The sequence below is a fragment of the Echinops telfairi genome, unplaced genomic scaffold (genome assembly GCF_000313985.2).
Source record: "Echinops telfairi isolate 266 unplaced genomic scaffold, ASM31398v2 ScPeMD7_2;HRSCAF=8, whole genome shotgun sequence".
NCBI classification, from domain to species: Eukaryota; Metazoa; Chordata; class Mammalia; order Afrosoricida; family Tenrecidae; genus Echinops; species Echinops telfairi.
In genome coordinates, this window is record NW_022103898.1 from 28,721,826 (window position 1) to 28,744,872 (window position 23,047).

Here is a 23,047-nt window from a genome sequence, read left to right on the forward strand (position 1 = left end):
ACCTTGTGTTAGGAGTGAGTAACCCACTATGCCACCAAAGCTCCTTAGCATCAGTCTGGGGGACTGTTAGTCACACAAGAAGCCAGCAAAGCATGCAGGTAGGTTGTAGAGACCTGTGTTGCCTGAGAGCTTGCTCTGTCGGCTTGAATAGTGATACTCAGAAACGGTGCCTCCATCCTTTGAGGGAAGGAGGAAGTGGCCTCCGCAGGAAGGAGCCAACAAGGAGGACGGCAGTGGCTGCCTCTGCCAGCGCTGCGGTTCTGCGCTCACAGTCCGAGACCTATCACGGCACAATAAGACTAAGTGGATGCTTATTGGCTGCCTTGCCTTCCTGATTTGTCTGTGTGAGAGCCAGTATCTCAGCCTTCTGTCTATCGAATTTTCATCTTTTGTGAAAATACTGGATGAAAAGATCTCTTTGCAAGCTCTGGCAAAGTACATCGTTGGAAAATCACAAATCAGCAGTAGAATTCTTATCTCTTGTCCTCTACTCCCAGCCATGGAGTTCATCCCACCCTATAAGACACTGTAGCACTGTCCCTGTGGGTTTCTGAGACTGTAAATCTTTACAGAAGTTGAAAGCCTCATATGTCTCCCACGGAGCAGGCAGGGGGTTTCGAACACTGACCCCCACTACACCCAATACCTTAAAGGAGAAACATACTTTGCAGGCCTCACACAGTTCCTTTCAGCTCCACAGCTGGTCAGGATCCTTCTTGTCAAGAGACTAGGAAGACAATTTGATCTCCTTATTGGAATGAGTGACAATCTCCATTGAGGAAAGCAGGGATTCTTGGGACCAGCCAAAGGAATAGGGATGCCGTCTTTGACCTTGTTCATCTTGGCTGAGCCGGCTATCTGGAATCTTTGACAAAAACCACCCTGCGGCTCTCCTCTCCCTTTCACTGGCTTCCTTTCTGCTCTTGGCTGCCCCTGTTTTCCAGAACCTGCCCTTAATAAGACACAATAAAATCTGTCCAGTTGCTACAGCCCCAGAGTTCATCCACTAAACCCAATAAAGATAAGAGCACCTGATGTCGGCCAGGCCCCTTGCTGCACCCAGTGTTGCAATCCCTTTTAGTCCTAATTGCATGCACCCAAAGCCATCCCCACCTCTAAGCCCTCCTCTTGACCTTCATGATGCTGCTCTGCGGTTTCTTCCATCTTCCTGGTGGTTCGCATCGTCAGCTCGTCTTCATCCACCCCATGCCTCAAACTGTAATCTTCCCTGAGATGCATTCCCCGGTCCTCTTCTCTCTGGTTCTCACCTCGAGCCACCTCGTCTATTCCCCTGCCTTCAGCCACCACCCCTTCTCCGCAGATGGAGTTCCAGATCTGATTCTGATTTCCAGTTTGCCTAATGGACGCCTCCCACCTGTTTAGCCAGCTCAGCGCATTCAGCAGCACCTCCACTGTGTCTCAGCCAAAACACGTTCCCTTTCCCTTATTCCTTCATCACCCCTGCCATCCGGCCACTTACTCGTCCTGCATGGCACCTCCAGCAACAGATCGGGATCTCTGCCTCACTGGCAGTTCACTTAGGGCTCCCTCCTGTCTCGCGGCGCCCCTACTTTAACGTCGATTCTTCGGGGCTTTCCTTTGAACTCGCACACCAGCATCCTGGTTCCTGCATCAACGGGAGCCGCTAGCTACTCCACTTGATCCTCCATCAACTACCAGAGCTGCCGTTCTAGGACATAGATCTCATTGTGGCCCTTCCTTCTTACAAACCTCCAGGGCGTCCCCACTCTGCCTTCCCATGGCACAGGAAGTTACAGTCTGCCACGGCTGCCATGCGCACCTCAGCTACCATTTCTCACTCCCAGGTGTGTGGGGGGGGAATGGGGGGCAGTTCTACTACTAAAGCCGTTTTTGTGCACTTTAGGGTATCTGGAAATTTCTGCTCACCCTTTAAGCCCAGCTCAGTCAACCCTAGCAGTGATCAGTAACTGGTGAATGTGTGTGTGTGTGTGTGTGTGTGTGTGTGTGTAGACAGCCTCCCCGCCCCAACTCTCACACAAGTAAGGCTCCCACTCAGTGCTCAGGGAGCACTCTGGGAACATCTCTCGGGCTGCTTTATCCACATCATCTTGTAGCTGTTCTCTGTGGGACTCTGGAGCAGGGACGGCAGCTGGTGCCTCGTGGGCTGCTCCTCCCCAGTGTCCATGAGCATCAGCAGTCCCAGCCCTGTTTCCACGGAGCCCGCGGCAGAGGAGGGCTGGATGCCAGTCCATGCCACTGCACGCCGTCGCTTTCGGCAGAGAGGCCTCCTGTACACCAGGAGGGCTGTCGGACAGCCCCTGAAGTAGCTGCTCCTGAGGCACCCACCGTGGCTGTGTCGATGACACAATTGCTAAGCCAATGACAGATGGGTGTCTATTAATGCAAGATGTTGATGTTTCTGTGGAATGTGAGCAATCTATTGCTTCACGCTAGGAAATACCTGCGAGGAGGGCTTCACAACACTTGTGGGAAAATTCTGTTACCTTGGGAGCTGACATCAGCGTTCAAGAAGAAAGAAATGTTTGGAGAATGACAGTGGCAGCAATTGGAAATACTAATTGAATTATGGATTGCTGTAATATCTGTAGGCGCTCCCAATAAAGTGATTTTTTAAATTCTGTTCTTTTTCCATGACCTTTTTTGAAGCCCCCTCATACTTGTGAAAAGAGATGAGTGACGTGATGTATTAAAAATCCATTCTGAGTCTTTGCAAAGAATTCTTCCCTCGAGAACTCAGTCCACCAAACTACCAGACTGCCTATGCCGCCCAGTCCCTTCGAGAAGCCCAGCCCCCGGCTTTGCCAGCACAGCAGCGCGATGCTGCGCTCGCTTTGCCTTGGGTTTCTTGTGTTCATCATGAAAGAGGTGGTTGGGGAGAGCATTAAAAAGACACAAAGGTATCTAACGTTCTCTTCCAATCTCTGCCTTCAGAGCAGCACGTGGCGTGTAATTTCTTCTAGATTTGCATTTTTATTGTGTTCGTTTTTAAGACGTGGTTGGGGAAAGTGTTAAAAAGACAAAAGTTAAAAAAGTGTTAAAAAGACAAAAAAAAATCCTATTCCAGTTACCAGAATCTCTCTGGTCCACAATCCAAAGAAAACTGCCAGGTCTGGGTCATTTTTAAAAGCTCATTTAAAAAGCACTGTGATCGCTGCTGCTTTTTCTCTGTGTTCTATGAGGTGCATTTGCTACCTATTCTGTCAGCAGCTCTCTCGGTCATGGGTTTGCTGGGTCTGGGAGACAGGTGTGCTGGCTATCACAAAGATGCAGGGTCAAAATAACACGGAAAACTCGAAACGCCCTGTCGGCGGCTCAAGGGAAAGATACAGTTGAGGGATGGGTGTTTGTCTGTGAGTCTCAGACAAACATCCTATTCTATTCATTTAAGGGCCGGCTTGAATTCCGGTCACACTTCAGAATTTCTGACAGAGGCAAATTGGGTAATATAAACGAAGACGTCAAGAAAGTGCCATTGCTTATGTTGGTTGACACTTCTCCTCCCCTTACCCCGCCCCCTGCCCCATTCCATTCATGTACCAGAGACAGCTGGCTGTTTGTCGGTCACTGTGCGATACAGGAAACAGAATGACGAGAAAACTAAGACCGTGCCTCCAGGGTCTGTGCAGAACCAGCAGCAGTTTTGCAAACAGCCGTTGGTGCTGCCTCTTGGTAGATCTGCAGAGAGCTTTGCCTTTTGTGGTCGCAGTGGGTTTTTAATGAATTTATGCTGGTGGTGTATTACCGAAATGGCCTTTCTCTCACCTTTCTTTTTTTCAAATGTGTTTTCTCTCCTATTATGTTCCCACCTGTCTTCTCTGGAAAAATACATCAGGCAAACTGTCAGGTAGGTTCTTCTTGGTGTTTAATGTGATTATTAGGACGCTCCACAGAGAGAAATGAAGTAAACAGGCGGCTGGTGAGTGATAAAACTACACCGAAAAGGCACCTACCAAATTACAGAGAAACTTTTGCTGGGGCATAAACCCTAGAAGCTGCAAACACTGAGCACATTAAGCCGATGCGAACATCTGCTGGGCGGACTTAGCCTGAGGCAAGGACTTGTGCAGCTCTCAGTGATAGAGGAAGTTACCTGGACTGCCCAGCGTCTTGGTACAAACTACAGGCTGCTCCTAGAGGGCCTTATTTTCACTCAGTAGTATTATAAGCCATGTGGTCAGGAGCCATTCAGCTTTCCACACAATCCCAGCTTTACGGAATTGGCCGGCTGCGAGGGAAAGGTCCCAGGGATGTGTTGGAAATCCCTATTTTAACTCCGTATCCAAACGTAGTCTGGGGGTGAGGGAGGGCCGTGGCAGGCAGCTAAATTGTGTTCATGCTGGACTCACTGTTGGGAAACCGGATAGGGTTGAAGTCTAGTCCAGGGAATGATCCCGTGGAATGGCAGTGAGAGCGAGTGCTGTTCATCCTTCCCTTTTGAGTCAAGAGGGAAGAGTCTTGCTTCACCCACGGGAACCCCCGGAACAAGCTCTTTTTAGATCCTGAAGTGCAAGACGGTTACTTTCTAAACTGAAAGCAGAGTGAAGCCCCAGAGAGGAGACCAACATTTAAATGAGAGTGCGTTTGGGGGGGGGGTGTGTTTTCCTTTAAGCCGCTTTTATCTTTCAAAGGAAAGCATGATGTGCTTCAGTTGCCACGGAACGCACACTGTTCTAACAGCTTCCTTGTTTTAATTTCAGAAGTCAACAGAGCAAATGAAGAAGGTCCCCACTATTATCCTTTCCGTCTCTTATAAAGGAGTCAAGTTTATTGATGCAACCAATAAGGTAGGTGCTTCACCTCTGGCTGAGACGTAGACGTGGCCCCAGTATGTGATCTCAATGCTCTGGCAACCTCCTCCTCATTTTAATCACACACACACACCACCCAGCCTTTCCGACAACACAAACACACGCGCACACACGCACCACATACATCTGTAGTGGCACACTGTATTTTGGGGGCACCTTCAATAACCCTGTAATAGTTTCCGCTTCTCGTGGTGCCTTCCCTCACAGGTTATGACCCTTCCTACCTGGCGTGCCCTTTGGCTCCAGAGGACAGTGAAACAGAAGAAAGCCACTGGTGCAATGCAAAGGCACCGTGTCACCATTCCCCCATTAGGGGAAATGCCACTGGATGAGAAGCCAGGCCATTGTCTTTCCTTCTCTGTAGAGATAGCCGCCTGTCCTTTTTTTTGGACATGATAATAAATATCCTACCCAAGGAATCCATTCTGGCTCTTTAACGCTAAATGGCCTAATTCTCAAGTACTACGATGGCACAGAGAGTCTCAACTGTATTTTTTTACTTGAACTTAGCTGTGTATTTTTTAACAAGACATTTGATATTTCAGGCATCTTCACCTGTATTGTTCAGTGACATTAATGAGTTCATCGTGGTGTTCAACCATCACCTTTGCCATTTTAATAGACATAGTCAGCCCAGAGGCTTGGGCTGTGCTGTGACTTGTACTGCCAGCGAGAACAGTCTATGGGCTCTGAGATAGAGTGTGGACAGCTGGGTGGCATTTTACCTAAAATATGACAGATCTGTTGCTGGATTAGACTTCTTTGGTGTGGTCCCTCATTCTCCCTAAACTCCAAAACGTCTTCACAAACCAAATCACCAGAGGAAATGCCACTACACAGAAGGCTAGAACATTGCTCTTTCTCTTTCTCTAGAGATAACACCTGCCCTTTCTCTGGATGCACACACAGAAAAACACCCTCAGGCTTTCTACATTCTAAATTGTATTTAATTCTCAAATACTGAGCTAGATGAGAGCCTTTCAATGTTGGTCAGCACAGTAAAGGGATGTTTTATTTTTCCTCCACCTTTCTAACTGACAGACTAAGGGGAGTAGAGAAGAGGTGCTACACATGGGTGAATCCCATTTGCTTTCTGGCCTGCCTACAAAGCCTGCTTCCAGGGCCCAACCTGATAAAACAAGTGGCCCGAAGCAGTGGGGACTTGGGGCCAGGACATCTGGGTTTAGATTCTTGAGGGAAGCTCCATGGGCCGTGACTCTGGTGCGGATAATAGACGTGAGCATCAGAATCAGCCCATTGGATACATCCCTGATTTGTTTTACCTAACAGAAGAGGCCAGTGCATTGGGCAGATAAGCCCTAACTCCACATAGGAAAACCCCCTCCCAGTTTTAGAGAATGTTCTGAAAGCCAGGCAGAAACCTTTTAACCCATTGTTTACCATGCTGACACCCAAAGCAGGCTCAGAGCCTTTCATGGAATAAGAGCACTGTCAAGATTGTGGCTGTCAGTGTCAACAAGATCGTCTTTGTTCTGTAATTTGTTATTGGCACTTACTGTTGTCCGATTATGATTGTAGTTAGTCAAATCAGAATTATTCCAACGGAGTAGCTTGTTTTTATTTCCTGAAAGTGACTTTGGTTACTCCTCCTATTTGGCTTGTGAGGTCCCAAACCCTCATGGAACTCTCCAGCAAGACACCACTGCTCCCTGCTAGATCTAAAGTTCAAGAAAGCCTGGCACTTGGATGTTTTTCCCCCTCACCTAGAGCAACTCTCTCTCTCTTGCCCAATTTGCATTTGGACAACACAGCACTAGGTTGTCAGTGTTTGAATTTGACACTCTCTTCAATGAACAGCCTTAGCAGACTCTGATTCTGACTATTTCTAAGCAAGTGGGATTTGCCCCGAGAAGTTTCCAGACTCTTGGGGTTGTCATTCCATGGTGTGGCGATGGCAAGATTGGATGCTCCTGTGTTAGTAGTGCCCTCTCTAGCCACTCTCCCTGATGGGAGGATGGAGGAGAGCTCTGTCAACTCTTGTGCACTTTGCTTAGGGACACGTCTGACAACTTAGAAGAAGCTGATGCTCCTGTTCCACAAGGAAACACTGCTGCTGCATCACCAATCCGTGGGTGAATTGTTCATAAACCTCCACTCGCTGGCGACTGCTCCTTGGAAATCAGCTCAGAAAGACATAGTGAAGATACTTCTGTGTAAATAAAGACAACATAACTTGCAAGTGCTCTCAAACGCCACACTCACTGCCATCACAGTGATGCTCGAGGACAGGATAGCACTACCTCTGTGGGTCTCCAAGACAGCAAATCTTGATGGGAATAGAAAGCCTCATCTTTCTCCTGCAGAATGGCTGGTGGCTTTAAACTGCTGACATTGTGGTTAGCAACCCAGGGCATAACCTAGTACATCACCAGGCTCCCTCCATCTAAGAAGCATAGAAGAAATTTAAGGCCCCGTGGGTGGAGTTGGACTAACAGAAAGTTGAGAAACATTGCTAGCAACTAAGGAGGGAAGGCTGGTCTCAGAAAGTGTGTCATTGCTGCTGCTGCTGCTGCTGCTGCTGCTGCAAGGTGCCATTGGTTCATAGTAATCCTCTGTACATCAAAATGAAATGCTGCCCTGCCCGGCACCGGCCTCACAATTGGTATGCTTGAGCCCATTGCTGCAAGCACAGTGTCATTCCATCTTGTTGAGAATCTTCCTCTGTTTTGCTCGCCTTTCCTTTAGCAAACACAATATCCTGTTCCAAGACTGGACTCTCCTGAGAATGTATCCAAAGTACGTGAGATGTAATCTCGCCATGAGAAGCCATAGGAACCCAAAGAGGAAGGATCCTCCTCAGGTTGTGCTGTGAAAGGGACTGCACCCCTCTACCTGCTTAAAGCAGTGTCTGCCGTGACATCTCTACATGCACAGCCTGGGGAGGGGTATGCTACAGCAAAAAACAACCTCTACTGCCCACAACAGGAGCCCTGGTAGCATAGAGATTATGTGTTAGGCTACTAACCACAAGGTCAATTGTTCAAACCCGACAGCTGCTCTGCAGGAAAAATATAAGGCTTTCTGCTCCTGAAAAAAATGTACGGCTTTGGAAACCCACAGGGGCAGTTCATCTCTGTCCATAGGGTTGCTTTGAGACTGGGGTCATACCTCCCAGAATGCTCCCGATCTCATCTGATCTCAGAAGCTAAGCAGCATCAGGCCTGCTCAGTGCTTGGACGGATGGTATGGTTGTGTTGAGTCAGAACTGACTCTACAACAGTGTGTTTGGTGGTCTAATGCCCAGAGCAGGAAAGGAACAGTGGGTCACATCACAGTCTCCTGCTTTCTCTCTTTACTCTCAGAAGTGGCGTCTTGCTGGGCTGCTCTGGCTTGAGAGGAAGGCCTTGTGAAATGCAAGCATGTTTGGAGACCACAGTTTCAGATAATCAGGGCCCCTGGAGAAGCCCTCATTGTGCAGTGGTTAAGTACGCGGTTGCTATAACCCAAGATCAATGGCTGGAACCCACCCACAGGCTCCCCAGAAGAGCCTGGCAATCTGCTCCCACAAAGCCACCGGCCAGCAATGCCTTACATGGCAGGTCCACTCTGTCACTGGGGTCACTGTGAGTTGAAATTGACAGCACCTACGGAGCCCTGGTGGCACCATGGAGAAGCACTTGGCAGCTCAAAGCCCCATCTGCTCTGTGGGAGAAAAGACCTGGTGTTCTGCTCCCTCTGAATGAATGGCTCTCAACCACAGTGGCCACTAAACCCGTACCAGGCTATTTCAAAAAGTGTGTGCGAGACCATTTCAGTATCTTTGTATTCCCCTTTCCACAAGCTTTTTGAAGGCCTTGGTATCAAGATACACTAGGGGTCACACCTAAAGATCAGGTTTTAAGAGTCTTGTTGTCCTGAGAAGCCCTGTGGCAGAGGGGTTACATGTGGGGCCGCGAACTGCAAGGTCCACAGTCTGAAAGCACCCCCAGCAGCTCCTTGGGAGAAAGATGCCGCTCTCTGCTCCCACAAAGAGCTCCAGGCTTGGAAACCCATGGGGTGATCCTACCCTCCCCTAAAGGGTCACGGTGAGTCAGAATCGACTGGCTGGCAGTGAGTGTGAAGGGGTTTTTTGTACTTCATCTTAAACGGGCCCCTCCTGACCACTGTCATTTCTTTAACCTATGTCCTTTTCGATGGGGACGGAGGAGAGAGTGTGTAATGGGCATTTAGTCGATGGAATGACCAAAGGACCTGAGGCTCTTCCTGAAATGACGTCCTGACAGCCACCCAGCTAGTCGGTCCTGGAGGAAGACTGGAGCTTGGTTTCCCCTCCCACCATAGCAGTTTTCCTCCGCAGCCGCTTTCCACCAATTAGTTGGCAGCGCAACAGATAATTAATTATACGTTAATTACTCTTCCTTCCCCATTAGTCCCCATTAGACTACAGGAAGATGAGCCCTCTGGAGAAGCACTTCTTTCTTTTTGTCCTAATAAATCAGTGGTCGGCGCTGAGCTCGTCGGAGGGCGTTGGGCGCCTCGTTGCAAACACATAAATGGATTGCCTAGTAACTTAGGAAACGGATCCTGATTTGAAGCAGGAAGAGGCAAGAAAACGATGGTGAATTTCAAAAGGAACTCAGGGTAGATTAAGGATTAGACTCTTCCGGCAAAATCACATCCACTTCATGTAGTTGTGCAGCACGGAGGGACCCAGAGAACTGGCGCACTACCCAAGCGCAGGACTGGGTAGTGCAGGTCTTCCGAGAGACCTTCCTCCGTATCTACTGCAGCCCTAGTGGCCAGTGGGTGACGCATGGGCTGTTAGCCACAAGGGCACCAGTTTGACTACTGCTCCATGGGAGAAAGATGAGGCTCTCTCTTCCCACAAAGAGTTACAGCTTCAGAAGCCCCAGGGGACAGTGCTGCTCTGTCCTGGGGAGGTCACGCTATGAGCCAGCAGTTCTCAACCTGTGAGTCGAGACCCCTTTGGGGGGGTCTAACGACCCTTTCATGGGGTCGCCCGATTCATAACAGTTATGAAGTAGTAGTGGAAATAATGTTATGGTTGGGAGTCACCACAACATGAGGAACTGTATTAAAGGGCCGCATCATTAGGAAGGTTGAGAACCACTGGTATGAGTCCAAATGGACTCAATGACAGTGGGCTTGTAGATCAATGAGATGTCCCAGCGCGGGGACAGGGGACATAGCTCACTCCACTAAGCACTGCCAAGGAGTGGGTGGGGTTTTGTATCCCTGTGCTGTCTCCCTGCTCAGTCTTCCCCTCTGGTGAAATCGGGAACTGTGCCCAGTGTGGCCTTTGTTCTGGATGCATTCTCACACCAGCTCCAGAGCTTCACACAGGGTTAGTGCCGGGGATTGGGCACAAGGTACCGTGGAAGGAACCGCTGCAAACGCATATGCCTGTTTTATAACGTGCTTTTTCTTCTAAGAAGGTAGGATTCGAATTGGGAGTACACTGCTAAGTGTGTGCTGTTTCTCAGAGTGGCACTCTGCAGGTGCCTGCCGTTCACTGTGCACCAGGATTGCTGCCTCTGTCCCGAGGGGTCCTTTTGGGAGATAGGGCGGCCAGGTGGGTGACACTGTATTCATTCACTCAGATAACGTCTGAAGAAGACCTCTCTGTTAGAGCCCAGAGGGAGCCCAACTCTTACTCCGGGATCATCACACACAGCCTCCTTAGGATTCTGGTATGAGTTGGCTAGACCACAGAAGTCTGCGTGGCACCCACAAGCAGTGGACAGGTACCTGAAGGATACCGCATGGTCCAACTTCTATCTCAAAGGAGAAAATGCAACTCTTCTCTTGGAACATGCTTACAGCTGGACAAAAGGAACCGTTTAAAACTGCAGCCATGACATCACCATGTAAAGGGCGGAGGAGCCCTGATCGACACATCACATGAGGTGGGAAGAATGGATTTCTTCTTGACTTCTCTGAGTTCACCAGCCACCCCATCTCCACCATCTAGAGCATAGAGCCAGGCTTCCTGGATTCGTCGGACACATGGAACCCGGGCCTCCTGCTCTGCAAGGCTGATGGCCCAGGATGAAAGTTGCAGCACAGTCATGCTACCCATCCCCCCACGTGGTTCTGGAATCCAGGCTGGCTTAGTGCGAAACCCCCACAGTGCCTGCACTGAGATCATTTTTAAACCTGAACGCAAAACATGCCCTCACGTCGTCCTAAAGCAAACCGCTCCAGCGTGCCAGGTAAAGAAGGAGCCTTGCACTCGCTCCAGCACTAGTTCTGTGTGATCCAACGGACAACGGGAACTCAAGGATTAGATGGGCACCTTAGAGGATGGTGAGTGAAGATGCCGGTGGGGAAGAACTCCTCAGAAAGGGAGGGGCAGCATGGTTGCACAACTCAGAAATCATATGCAGTGTCACAAAGTTGCATATGTAGAGGAGGCTGATTTGGTGGGTGTTCTGCTGTGCTCTGCATATTCTCAACAACAACAAAAATCAGATACATGATTTTTTAAAAGAAAATACAGTGAGACTCTAGACCTGGAGTCTCACCACATGGTAGCATCACGGGTATACCAGAAGTTCTGCTCCAATATACCTCCATATATAGCCCATCAACACAAATTCATTTAAGTACATTTTTCAAGTGCCAACTACATGGCTAAGTGTAACTGTGAGTCACACCTTAATGATAGGAATTGAATTGTGCGTCCCACCCCCACACCACCCCAAAAGTGTGTCAGTTTGGCTGGACCATGCTTCCCAGTGGTACATGATGATCCTACATTTTTGTCATCTGGTGTCATTATATTGCACGTTGTAAATCCTCACCTCTCTGTTGTTAATAGGCAGGATGCATACTAGAGGATTGGGTTATATCATGAGTCTATCTCCTTTGACATGTAAAAGGGGTTAAGGATTTAGCAAGTGAGCAGAGATCAGATCACCACCAACAAAGAAGAACCAGGAGTGGATCACATCCTTTGGCCCCAGGTCTCCACTGGGAATCTCCTAGATCGATGTGAAGACACGTGGAGAGCTCTTAGGAATGTCAAGCCCACCGCTGCTGAAAGGAGATTAAGACCCTTCCTCCCACACTGTGAGCCCACAGAGAAAGCCTGCTCCTAGAGTTATCATCTGAAATTCGGACCTCGGCCTCGCAAACTATGAACGAACAACGTTGTTGGTTAGCGCCATCCATTTATGGTGACCCTGCTCTAACAGGGCCACTACACAACCAAGAGACTGTGATGGAATGTGGTGTTAGCTTGTTTTCCACCTAGCATAGACCATGGGAACAGAGGAATGAGACTTTTGACAAGGGGAGAGGAGGCTTATTTGGGAACGTGGGGCATCTCAGAAGAGAGCAGACCATACTGAACAATTAAAAGATAACCCTGGGTTTCTAGGGCACAGAGAGGCGGAGGTGCCCAGAAATTTGGAGGGGAGGTCAAAAAGCTGAAAGGAGCCCCCAGGAAAGACAGAGTGGGAGAACGCCAGTGATACCCTTTGAGGTGCTGCCCCCGCCTCCACACGGCAGCCATGGAATTGAAAATTGCCAAGAGTGACACCATGTGCATCGGCAAGATGCAGGGAATTCAGTGCATCCAACATCACGGGCGGTTTTCTCTTGAATACGCCCCTGCTTTGTGCTTATGAATGATGTCCACAATGCAAGAGATCAGCCGTTAGAAGTCGGGCAAACCAAACCAAACCCACTCCCGTCGAGGGTCAAATTCCCAGTGACCCCATGTAGGGCTTCTAAGGCTGAAAAGCATTACGGGGAGCAGACAGCCTCTTCTTTGCCCCGAACTGCAGCTGGTGGTTTTGATCTTTCAGCCTTGCAGTTAGTAGCCCAACACTTAGCCCCCAGCACAGCGGTTCTCAACCTGTGAGTTGCCACCCCTTTGGGGGTCGAGCAACCCTTTCACAGAGGTCACCTGATTCATACGAGTAGCAGAATTAAAGTTACAGTTACAGTTATGAAGTATCAACAAAAATGGTTGGGGAGTCACCACCACATGAGGAATTGTATGAAAGGGCCACAGCATTAGGAAGGTTGAGAACCACTGCCCCAGCACCATCGGAACTGAAGCCATGTATTGCCAGTAGATCCCTCACAGGTGAGACCAACTCACCAAGGCAAGAGCAAGAAAATAAAGCTGCCATTAAGTGGAGTCCAGCTCATGCCAACACTTCTCAGATGATGGAGCGCCAGGCCTTTCTCCCGACCTTTCAGTTAGAAAATCCGTGTGTCAACCCTTGCAACAGTGGCAGAGGCTTTCAGTGCCTACTTCCTTACACCGTACCTTTAAAGACGGAAAACCCTCCCGTTTTCAAAAGTGCATCTTAAAACTCACTAGCTCCTAATCTCATTTGCTCCTTGGAGAAATGCTCTCCAAATGCCCGAAGAGGACCACGAGCTTCTGTTTTGAAAGTGTCTTGCAGTAGAATGCACCTTGTTAACAGGATTCCAATTTCCATGTGCGATATTTTTGACAAAGCCCTGCCTGTGGTATCAACACCCCGAGCAACGATGAAGAATGTCTTCATTTTCTTTTTATGTCTTAATTCTGTAATTGCTTCCCGACCACATAGCTCGATCGAGTGAGGGACACGCAGTGCTTTCTAGGGACCCTGGCAGGAAAGGACATTTTGTAGGCATTTTTAGACACTGATGGGTATATGTGGAACTTTATACTGCTGACAGGTTATTTAAGATTGTGCAATTAAAAAGTAATTAGGGTAAATAAAGCATTGATGCTTTTAGATCTCTGACAACTGCAAAAATAAACATAAATGGGACATGATTTTTTTAAAAAGAAGATTCTATTATGTGAGCATTTTTATTTTATCTTGTTGCTTTTTAAATACATCTGTGCTTCAAAAGAAGACTCCAGTAGGACGTGCTGCCAAGATACTCCCTGATAATTCCATGCTTAAACCTATCCTCCTTTTCTTCCCACCAGTTCAAATTGGAGGCCGGGGGTTGGGGGGGTGGGAGCAGGCAAAGAAATGCTGGAGAGAGAAAAACAAAGTGATGTTCAAACAGTGAGGGGTGGGAAGGAGGAGGCATGACGTGTCTTTGAAAGAGTGTGAGCTGTACCGCCAGACAACCCCGGATTTCAGTCCCACATCCGTCACCTGCCCAGGGTAAGGCAGCCACACTCCCTGAGTACCAGTTTTCTCACCTGCGAAGTAATAACAACTGCACCAACCTCCTAATTACACACGGTGGTGTGGTTAATTAAGTGTTGTCACACCCACGGGCCGGGTCTGGATCTAGTGGGACCTCCTTATATTGCAGCATGGTTGTCTTGGTTTCCGTAACCATATACCACCAAGTGGGAGGCTTTTAATGAGAAGAAATGTATTTCCTCTGGCTTCTGGACGGTAGAAATCAAATTCAGGGCACTGGCAGGACAAGGCTTCCTCTGTCCACTCCAGAGAAAAGGATCATTCCTTGCCACTTCCAGCTCCTGTAGCCCCAGGCATCTCTTGGTTTGCAGCTATTTCTGTACAGGAATTTTTTTTCTCCCAGATGTTACGTCGCCATGTCTATCCTTCCCTTTAAAAAACACCCCCCAGAAAAGATTAGGACCTGGGTCAGAGTGGCGTCCAGCAGCAAAAAGTGACAGGTGATGCTTTCCCTGAGAGGGTCAGCAGGAGGCAGTCTTCAAGGGGATATGAGAATGGGAACCACACCATACTCAGTCACGGTTGTGGGTGTTTTGTTATTGTTTTAAGGTGTCTGCCGCCTAGACTGCTCTTGTGCATGCCGATGGGTGAGAGCCAATGCTCCAGGGTTTGACCATTTCAGGTTGTTTTGTAGTTAAATGAAAGCAGTCCTCCCAGACCTGCCGTGTGTTTATCTAACCTATGGACTGGGCGTTGGGTCAGTCTGAACACTGGGCACTAGGACACTCTGAAAGGAAAAAGCTACTTCCTAGTCATTGGCCTTGCTTCTGAAAGCTGCTGGTTTGCAAAGGAAAACAATAGCCTTCTGTGTGATTTCTTCTAGAACATAATTGCTGAGCACGAAATTCGTAACATCTCCTGTGCTGCCCAGGACCCAGAAGACCTCTCAACATTCGCTTATATCACAAAAGATTTGAAGTCCAACCACCACTACTGCCATGTGTTTACTGCCTTCGATGTGGTGAGTAGCAACCGTCTCTTAAGACGCATCAAAAATCATCCGAAAACATGTCTGCATTTTATTGAAAGCCCAGCTCATCATTAGCATACAAGTTTTAGCTTCTTTACCAGAAATTTCATTTATAGCAGCCAATTATAAGGTATTTTGGCAGACAGGCTTGTCTGAGTTTTTTCTTTACTCTCACCCCTTCATTGCATTTAGAATTCTTCCCCCCACCCGATAACCTCAATTGACATTGCTCAACCACTAACTTCCTTTTTCAAATTTGCCAAATCCCTTCTTCCTCCACAACCAAAATAACATAAAGATCTTTCAGCTTTTTTCTTCCTTTGCTATATATATTGGTTTCTCTGATAGCCTTTTCTAAATAATAGGGCCCAATAGGACAGGATTGTTGGGCAGAAAAGTACATTCCGGTGCCTCATCCAATATCTGTGTGTGTCTGTATTCAACAGGAATCATATTTGAAGCCTAGGAGTAATGACTGAAAATGCCAAAAGGTATAATGATATCGTTGTTGGTTGCTAGGGCGTTGGCACCAATGCTATGTACAATAGTATGTAACATTGTCAGGTCTTCAACTCGCTTCGCAATTGTTGTCATCCATCAAGTTTTCTTTGACTGAATTGGCTCATTTTCAGAAGTAGATCAATAGGCCTTTCTTCCTAGTCTGTCTTGGTCTGGATTCTGGCCGCTGAAACCTGTCCACCATGGGTGACTCTACTGGTACTTAAAATACTGGTGGCATAGCTGCCAATATCATTAAAAAACAAACAAACTCACTGCCAGCGAGTCAATTCTGATTCATAGTGATCCGACAGGACAGAGCAAAACAGCCCCATGGGTTTCCAAGGCTGTAAATCTGTACAGGAGCATAAAGCCTCATCTTTCTCTTATGGAGCAGTTGGTGGTTTCTAACTCCTGACCTTGTAACCAGCAGCCCAACACATAATCCCACTATGTCACCAGAGTTCCTCCTGTAGCAACGTGCAAACCTCTCAGTACAACAAACTGACAGGCAGGTTGGTGGTAGCTTCATGGTGTAACGCCGCTAGTATTCATACTGGATGTTCAGTCAAAAACTTAGTCTATACATCACCAGCTTGGACACTGAAAACAATACATGTTCCTTTGGGCCCTGTAGGTCCTCAAGATGAAACAAATTGCTTCAGAGTGTCTCTGACATATTCCCTTTGGCAGGCATCAGTTGAAGCTGAGAGGAAGATGCGTAAGCCTGGTCCCACCCTGGACTAGTTGATAATCAGAGAAATCCTAAGACGTCACTTTAGTGTTCTCGTTCTTTGGCCCTGCGCCATTTGAAATCTGCATATTTCAAGCATTCTATGGAAATGTCAATAGAATCTACTCTTGGGAGGCCAGCCCATGGTTCAGTATCCTGGGGGAGCAGGCTGCACCAAGCAATCTCCCAGTTCTGCCAAACACTCCTCGACCAGCCCCGCTGTAACCCCAAGTGTACACCCATAGGATTTGTATCCTGCAGCAGACTGCTCCTCCCTTTCAGGTTTGGGAAATTGAAAGCACAGGAGAGAATGCTCGTGGGTCTTGAAACCCTTGTGCACTGCCGCCTTTCTTTTAGTACGTTGGGCTTTTAAGTAAGATATAATTTGCCTTCATAGGAATATCAAGAATATTGTTTGGCCTTCAAACAGAACATGCCCCCCCGCTTGTGTTTTTAGCTATGTTTATATATCTGACAATAGACTCCTGAGAGGGGTTTCAGGGACGAAGTGGTCAACTAGTCAGTCGCCTGCTTATCCACATCATGCCCCTGATACGCTTGAACAATGGGCGGAGAATTGTTTCAGATTTTGTCATTTCATCCGGATGTTTGATTGAACATCGACATTCACCAGCTTAGGATTCTATTATCAGCTCCAAAGGATTTTCGTCTAACATCATAAAGTCACCATTTTAATCCTCTCCCAGTGAACATAGCTGGCCTCATTTCAAAAATAGTAACCAAGGCCACCAGCTTGGACCTGAGCCTTTGAGCGATTCTGAAATGCAATGAGTGTGGCTTGTAATTAAAACGAATTAAAAAAACACCTCTTTGAGCATGGATTTTTTTTATCTTTATGTAAATTGGTTTAATAATCAATCTTAAAACTCCTTTAATATGAATCTGCCCCCTGTGCTGCGCCAAGTAGAGAGGGAAAAGAATTGCTTTTCACTACCTCAAACACATATCTTATCTCATAGCTGGTATGCATAAGTCCATCTATGTTATTTGCTCCAAAGCTGTTGTTGCTTTGACCTTATGTACCTTTTATGGGTAATGTAATGTTTCTAAGAGTATCCCCTATCATCAACCCCTTAGTGAAGTAGGCCATTTCTAGTTTACTTGGATCTTTTTGCATTGAAATCAGTTGTCCTGGGAAGGTGGGTGAACTTCATATCCTTCACACACTACTAAGCACTTCCAAGCTTCATATGCCCTATGAGTCTCCAAAAGATGGGATGCAGTGGACAGTGTTTCCCGGATTTACTTAGCTACAGGATGCGTTCAAGAGAACCTCACAGGAGTGGCATTCTCCAGAACATACTTGGAGAAATGATCCACTTAATACCACAAACATGTTTACAAAGAACCCTGGTGACACAGTGGGTTAAGCATTGGGCCGCTAACTGAAAGGTTAGATGTTCAAGCCCACCAGCCATGCCACAAGAGAGAGATGAGACAGTCTGCTCTCATAAATAGTTATAGCCTCAAAAACCCTTCTGAGCCATTTTACTCTGTCTGATAGGGTTGCTCTAATCAGAATCTCTGGTAAACTCAGCTTGTTCTGTAGAGGACAAGTTAATGAAAATAGCAAAAACAGAATTAGGGGAAAATATCAGCCTCCCTGCATTCGGTAGTCTAAACTAGCTATCATGGGAGCTGGTTTTTATTCAAATCTCCAGTTTGGTAAGCCTGAAAATATCTCATTCACTTTAGCACGAAAGGTTTCCCAGACTACCTTCTAGGCATGAGGGGAAGTCAACAGTTGGACTGGGTATAAAAGAAAGGGGGAGTTATGAAACCAGGTATTCTGAGGGCAGAAAACAAGAATTTAGCATTTCTCTCCTCCTTTGTCTTCTCAGGTGAGTGGAGGAGCATTCCACACTGGTAGGTTTGCAAAAGAGAGTGAGAATATTAAAGCAGTCACAGAACCCCAAATCTGCAGGATTTTTCTTAGAAGGCCATGTAAAGACAAGATGAATATAACCCAAGTGATTTGGAAACTATTCTCTTCTGTATGTTATTCACACATTTATTTTACATTCTCCAGCAATACAGTTGAGGTGGGCATATTAAAAAAAAGCTTTTGATATATTCTCTGCAGGTGTAGCAGATTTGTTTAAAACATTCAGTAATTTCAGCCAACAGAAGGGTTCTCCCACCCCCACCCCTCATAGCATTAAAAGCCAGGGCTTTGTTGCTGGACATCTATAAAGATGTTTGTAGTCTTCGATGATATTTTTATCCTGGCTTATTTATGCCTGGCTTGCAACTCCCCAGTTCTGTCCTCTTCAGTGTGTGTGGCTTAAACTGGCTTGGAGATGTGTAGAGGATTTCAGAGCGAAAATGCTTGTGGGTGGTACATGTGGGAGAGGGAGCTGTCTTCTTCTGTTCTTTCTTGGCTGAAAGTGGGGCTTGAAAGAATCTAAATTGGAAAACCAGAAATGGCAAGAGGCAGGAAAACATGGTCCACCAACTGTGGTAGCATTCTGTAGTACTCTACAACCTGTCTGTATCCAGCAAGCTGAGCCGCAGAGAAGGAAAATGTGAGCATGAAAATATGATCACCAAGATTGGTGGTGAGCAGTACACCAGCTTCTGACTTGGGCTCTGCTGTCAGATGGTTTCTTGGTTTCCACATCCTCTTAATGGAATTAAAATCCCGTACCCTTTCCTTACGTTCTATGACTATTTCCATTGCATAGTTTGAGGCTCCCAAGGAAAAGTCTGTATGGGGTTATGTTGCAAATGTTGTTCTCCAGTGCAGGAACTTAAAGGGGTCAAAGAACTTGAGTGAACTCTAAATTAGTGTGGAGCTAAGTGGCCTCTTCCTTCCCACTTCTTATTTTCCCCACTCGCAGATAGCCCATGACCTATCTGACTAGGAGAGTATGAAAATAAATGGCAGTAGAAGAAAGTGTTCAGAGTGCATAGAACCCTTAAGATCCATCTCTAACAAGTTCCCTCCCTGGTCTTCATCATACAATCCACACATAAAATAGAAGCTCTGTCCTGGCCCAGAGTCAGCAAGGTGCCCACTTCTGAGAGCAGGGGATGACCCAAATACAGTGGGGGGAAAGGCAGTGCTCCCAACCTTATTGTCCATCTTCATTGACCACAGCCCTTCAATAAAAAACGTTAATTACCACTCCTGGGTTTCATTTACCCACATCTCCTGTCCATTAACATAAATCACTGAGAGTTAATTAAGATATAATGTCAAAGGTTGGTGGCTGGTGCAAGAGTAATGTCACTCCTTTTTCTCTTCTTGGAACCCTGGTGGCATAGTAAATTATACCTTAGACTATTAATCACCAGGTCAGCAGTTCGAAACCACCAGCCTCTCTGTAGGAGAACAAGAGGGCTTTCTACTCCTGTAAACTCTCACAGTCTCAGAAACATACAGAGGCAGTTCTGCTCTTCCCAACAGGCTTGTTTTGAGTCAGAATTGACTTGATGGCAGTGAGTTTTCCCTCTCGTCTGTAATTACACTTGATAGATGTTATCAGTGCCTTAAACGGATCCCTTTTTTTAAAGAAAGAAAGATAGGCATAGTGGTTATGAGTGGAGCTGCTAACCTCAAGGTCAACAGTTTGAAACCACCAGATGCTCCATGGGAGACAGATGAGGCTTTCTACTCCCGTGTGGTCATTATGAGTCAGAATCAACTTAATAGCAGTGAGTTAAGTTGAAAACTGAAAGTAAGCATTCTGAGATTGTTTTGCTTTTGCACATTTAGATTGTTTTTGCAGCATTTATCCATTATTTCTCTCCTTATCCCAAATAACTAGTAATCAGATGTCCTGTTTAGAGGTGTAACCCTTTAAAATCTGCATGGTTTTTGATCCCAGGGGGCACGTCTTAGCTTCATCATTTGGACAAAAATGCCTTAAATCCTCAACTTCTTCATCTGTAAATCAGCCATAACAGTTTTGGTAGGGCTCAAATTAGATCATGTATGCCATTTTCAGCACATAAACTCCAAAAACCAAACTCACTGCTGTCGAGCCGAGGCCAACTCTTAGCGACTCTATAGGGCAGGATAGAACTGCCCCTGTGAGTTTAAAAGACTAATTCTTTACAGGAGGAGGACACCCCATCTTTCTCACAAGGAGTGACTCGTGGTTTCAAACTGCTGACCTTTAGGACTGTAGCCCAATGCATAACTACTATGCCACCAGGGCTCCGCTTTCAGCCCATGTGGGTCAGGATTTCTAAGCTGCTGGAGGTGCAGAGAACAGCAGCAGTGGCGGCAATAGCAGTAGAAACATCTTTCTTGTTGTCAGATCCTGTGTAAGGATTGCTGTCCCAGGTTTTGGGCTTATTATAAATGTTCACAGAGGTAATTCCTCTACTTCAAAAGAAAACGGGCATCTAAACCCAAGCCTCTATCTATTGAAAGCCTAGCATGAGCCAACGGAACACAGGTGACCCAGTGGTGAAGTTCTAGGCTGCCACTGAAAGGTCAGTGGTTCAAATCCACCACCCACTATGTAAGAGAAAGAAGTGACAATCTACTTCAGTAGAGACTTATATCCTTAGAAACCCTATGGGGCCAGTCATTTCTACTCTGCCTTAGAGGGTCCCTCTGATTCAGAAGCAAGGCCAATGGATTTGATTTTTTCGAGGGTGACTGAGTCAGGCCCAGGTCCCCAAGAGTACAGAGTCCAATTAGAGAAGTCTGGATGTAAACAAGTAGTCCAAATAAAATCATAACTGTGCTGCCACGGAGTTGTGCCCACACCCAGCAGGAAAGGGTCTCCTAGTGGAGGAGCGCTTGTGCTGGGAGCAGGAGGTGCTGTTGTGTGAGCATGTGATACGTTTGGAAGCATGGCAGCTCATGAGATCGATGCAGAACAATGAGCTCAGGCATTGGGTAGGCATCTGCACTCAACAAAGAGAAAGCCCTTCATACATGTGCTGTGTTTACTGGCCCAAGGAAACAGACACTGTCATTTTAGAATGAGTTTGAAGAACCCGGATTAAAATAAAAAATGTCCTTTCTTTAATCTGGGAAAAAGTTGAGGCTTTCTACGCCCCTAAAAAGTTGCAGTCTCGGAAACCTGCAGGGGCAGTTCCACCTGGCCTATAGGGCCACTAGGAGTTGGAATCGACTCGATGGCAGTGAGTTTGGTTCGGGTTTTCTTTACTCTTCAGTTAACCAGAATATATGTCAAGCGCCTCAGTTCCAAGGTGTTCCATGAATGAAGCAGCCCAGGTGGCACAATGGTGACGTGTTTGCTGCCAGCTGCAAAGGTTGGAAGTTCAACCCCATCCAGCAGCCCTGCAGGAGGGAGAGCTGTCAATCTGCCCCCATCACAATTAAAACTCACTGCCATTGAGTCGATGCCCACTCATAGCCACCCTGTAGGACAGGGTAGAACTGCCCCTGTGGTTTATGAGACTGTAACTCTCTACAGGAGTAGAAGCCCCATCTTTCTCCTCGGGAGTGGCTGGTGGTTCCAAACTGCTGGCCTTGAAGTTAGCAGCCCAACCTATAACCACTCCACCATCAAGACTCCTCCCATCAACATTACAGCCTGGAAAATCCTACAGGGCATTTCGGCTCTGTCCCATGGGGGCACCAGGAGTTGAAATTAAGGACAGCACAAACTAGTGAAAGGTTCACAGCAGCTTCCACTAGGAACTTTTTCAAGGCTGAAATTCCACACAGCCTCTTCCCAAATTCCTGCCAAGTTACAAAATACAAATCGTTTCAACTTTCTGCCCGGGTAGGCCAGTACCTCCAGTATGTATAATAAATGGCCTGTCCAGCCACTTTGGGATGTGATTCTAGAAATGCTCAAAACCAGTGCAATGTGAGGACAGGGGACTACAGCGCACTGGTGGGGAAACTCCAAGGAGCACATATGTACATGTATGAATTCAATGTAAGGATTGAGTGAGCCTTGCCTAACCTCCTTTTCTAAGTCTCTCAGCCAATGTATGCACATGGGCTTGGGCTAAGACATAAAGAGAAGCCCTTAACAGATAGGAACCATGTCTTTGAAGAGCATTGGATGGTTGTGCAAGAGCTGTCTATGATGTAATGTTACTCGGAAAAATATCTTATGAAGCTTCCCATAAAGTATGATTCTAGTTTTATTTCTAAATTCACATATGTGTATACTTTACGACCTAGCAATTCCACTCCTCTAGATGCACATATGCCCAAAAGAATTGAGAGCAGAGACTCAAACAGGGCCCTGTATACCAGTGCTCACTGCCACACTAGTCACAAAAACCAAAAAGGGGAAGCAAGCTAACAGCCTATCAGAGGATGAATGGATAAACAAAATATGGAATTCTACATCATCGGTAAGAGAAATGAAGTCTTGATACATGCTACACTATGAATGGAACTTGAAAACATTATGCTAAGTGAAATAAGTTAATCCCAAAGGGACAAATATTGTATGACTTCTCAGATAAAAACACAAGAATGGACAAATACGTAAATTGGCCAGAGTTTCTCAGTGGTGCCAGGGGCAGAGGGAGGAAGGAGGAACATGGATGTTACTTCTGGGGTTCAGATTATGATGGGGAGTGGCATGGATTAAAGAGAGGGTTGCACAACCAACTAATATAATTGCTGTCAATAAGTTGTACACCTGTAGGAAGTTGAATTGGGACAAGTTATGTGATGGATACATTTACTACCGTGACAAAAAAAGGAAAGAGTAGCTGTTAAGTCTGCTTACATATAACCAATCAAATCTCGATTTGAAGGTTTAGGTTCATGGTTTCATGGGGCATCCCAGTTAATTGGATTGAGGATAGGTTTAGTTCTTCGGTTGCACACCCTCCTTCATTGCATAGGTCCTGCGGTCTTAAAGGCCTCTGAGCAACCAGCTGAGGCACAGCAATTAGCCTTTACACACCT

At 46.8% G+C, this 23,047-nt stretch overlaps 1 protein-coding gene across 1 annotated transcript in view; it reads left to right on the forward strand.

The window, feature by feature from the left end:
* The window catches only part of ANKS1B (ankyrin repeat and sterile alpha motif domain containing 1B), a 1,383,364-nt gene that overhangs the window by 1,345,110 nt on the left and 15,207 nt on the right, over positions 1-23,047 (forward strand). The window contains exons 22-24 of the mRNA XM_030886113.2: positions 3,836-3,847; positions 4,701-4,787; positions 14,787-14,924. Of these exons, the coding sequence (XP_030741973.1) occupies positions 3,836-3,847; positions 4,701-4,787; positions 14,787-14,924 (237 nt within the window). The remainder of the gene's footprint in view (positions 1-3,835; positions 3,848-4,700; positions 4,788-14,786; positions 14,925-23,047) is intronic.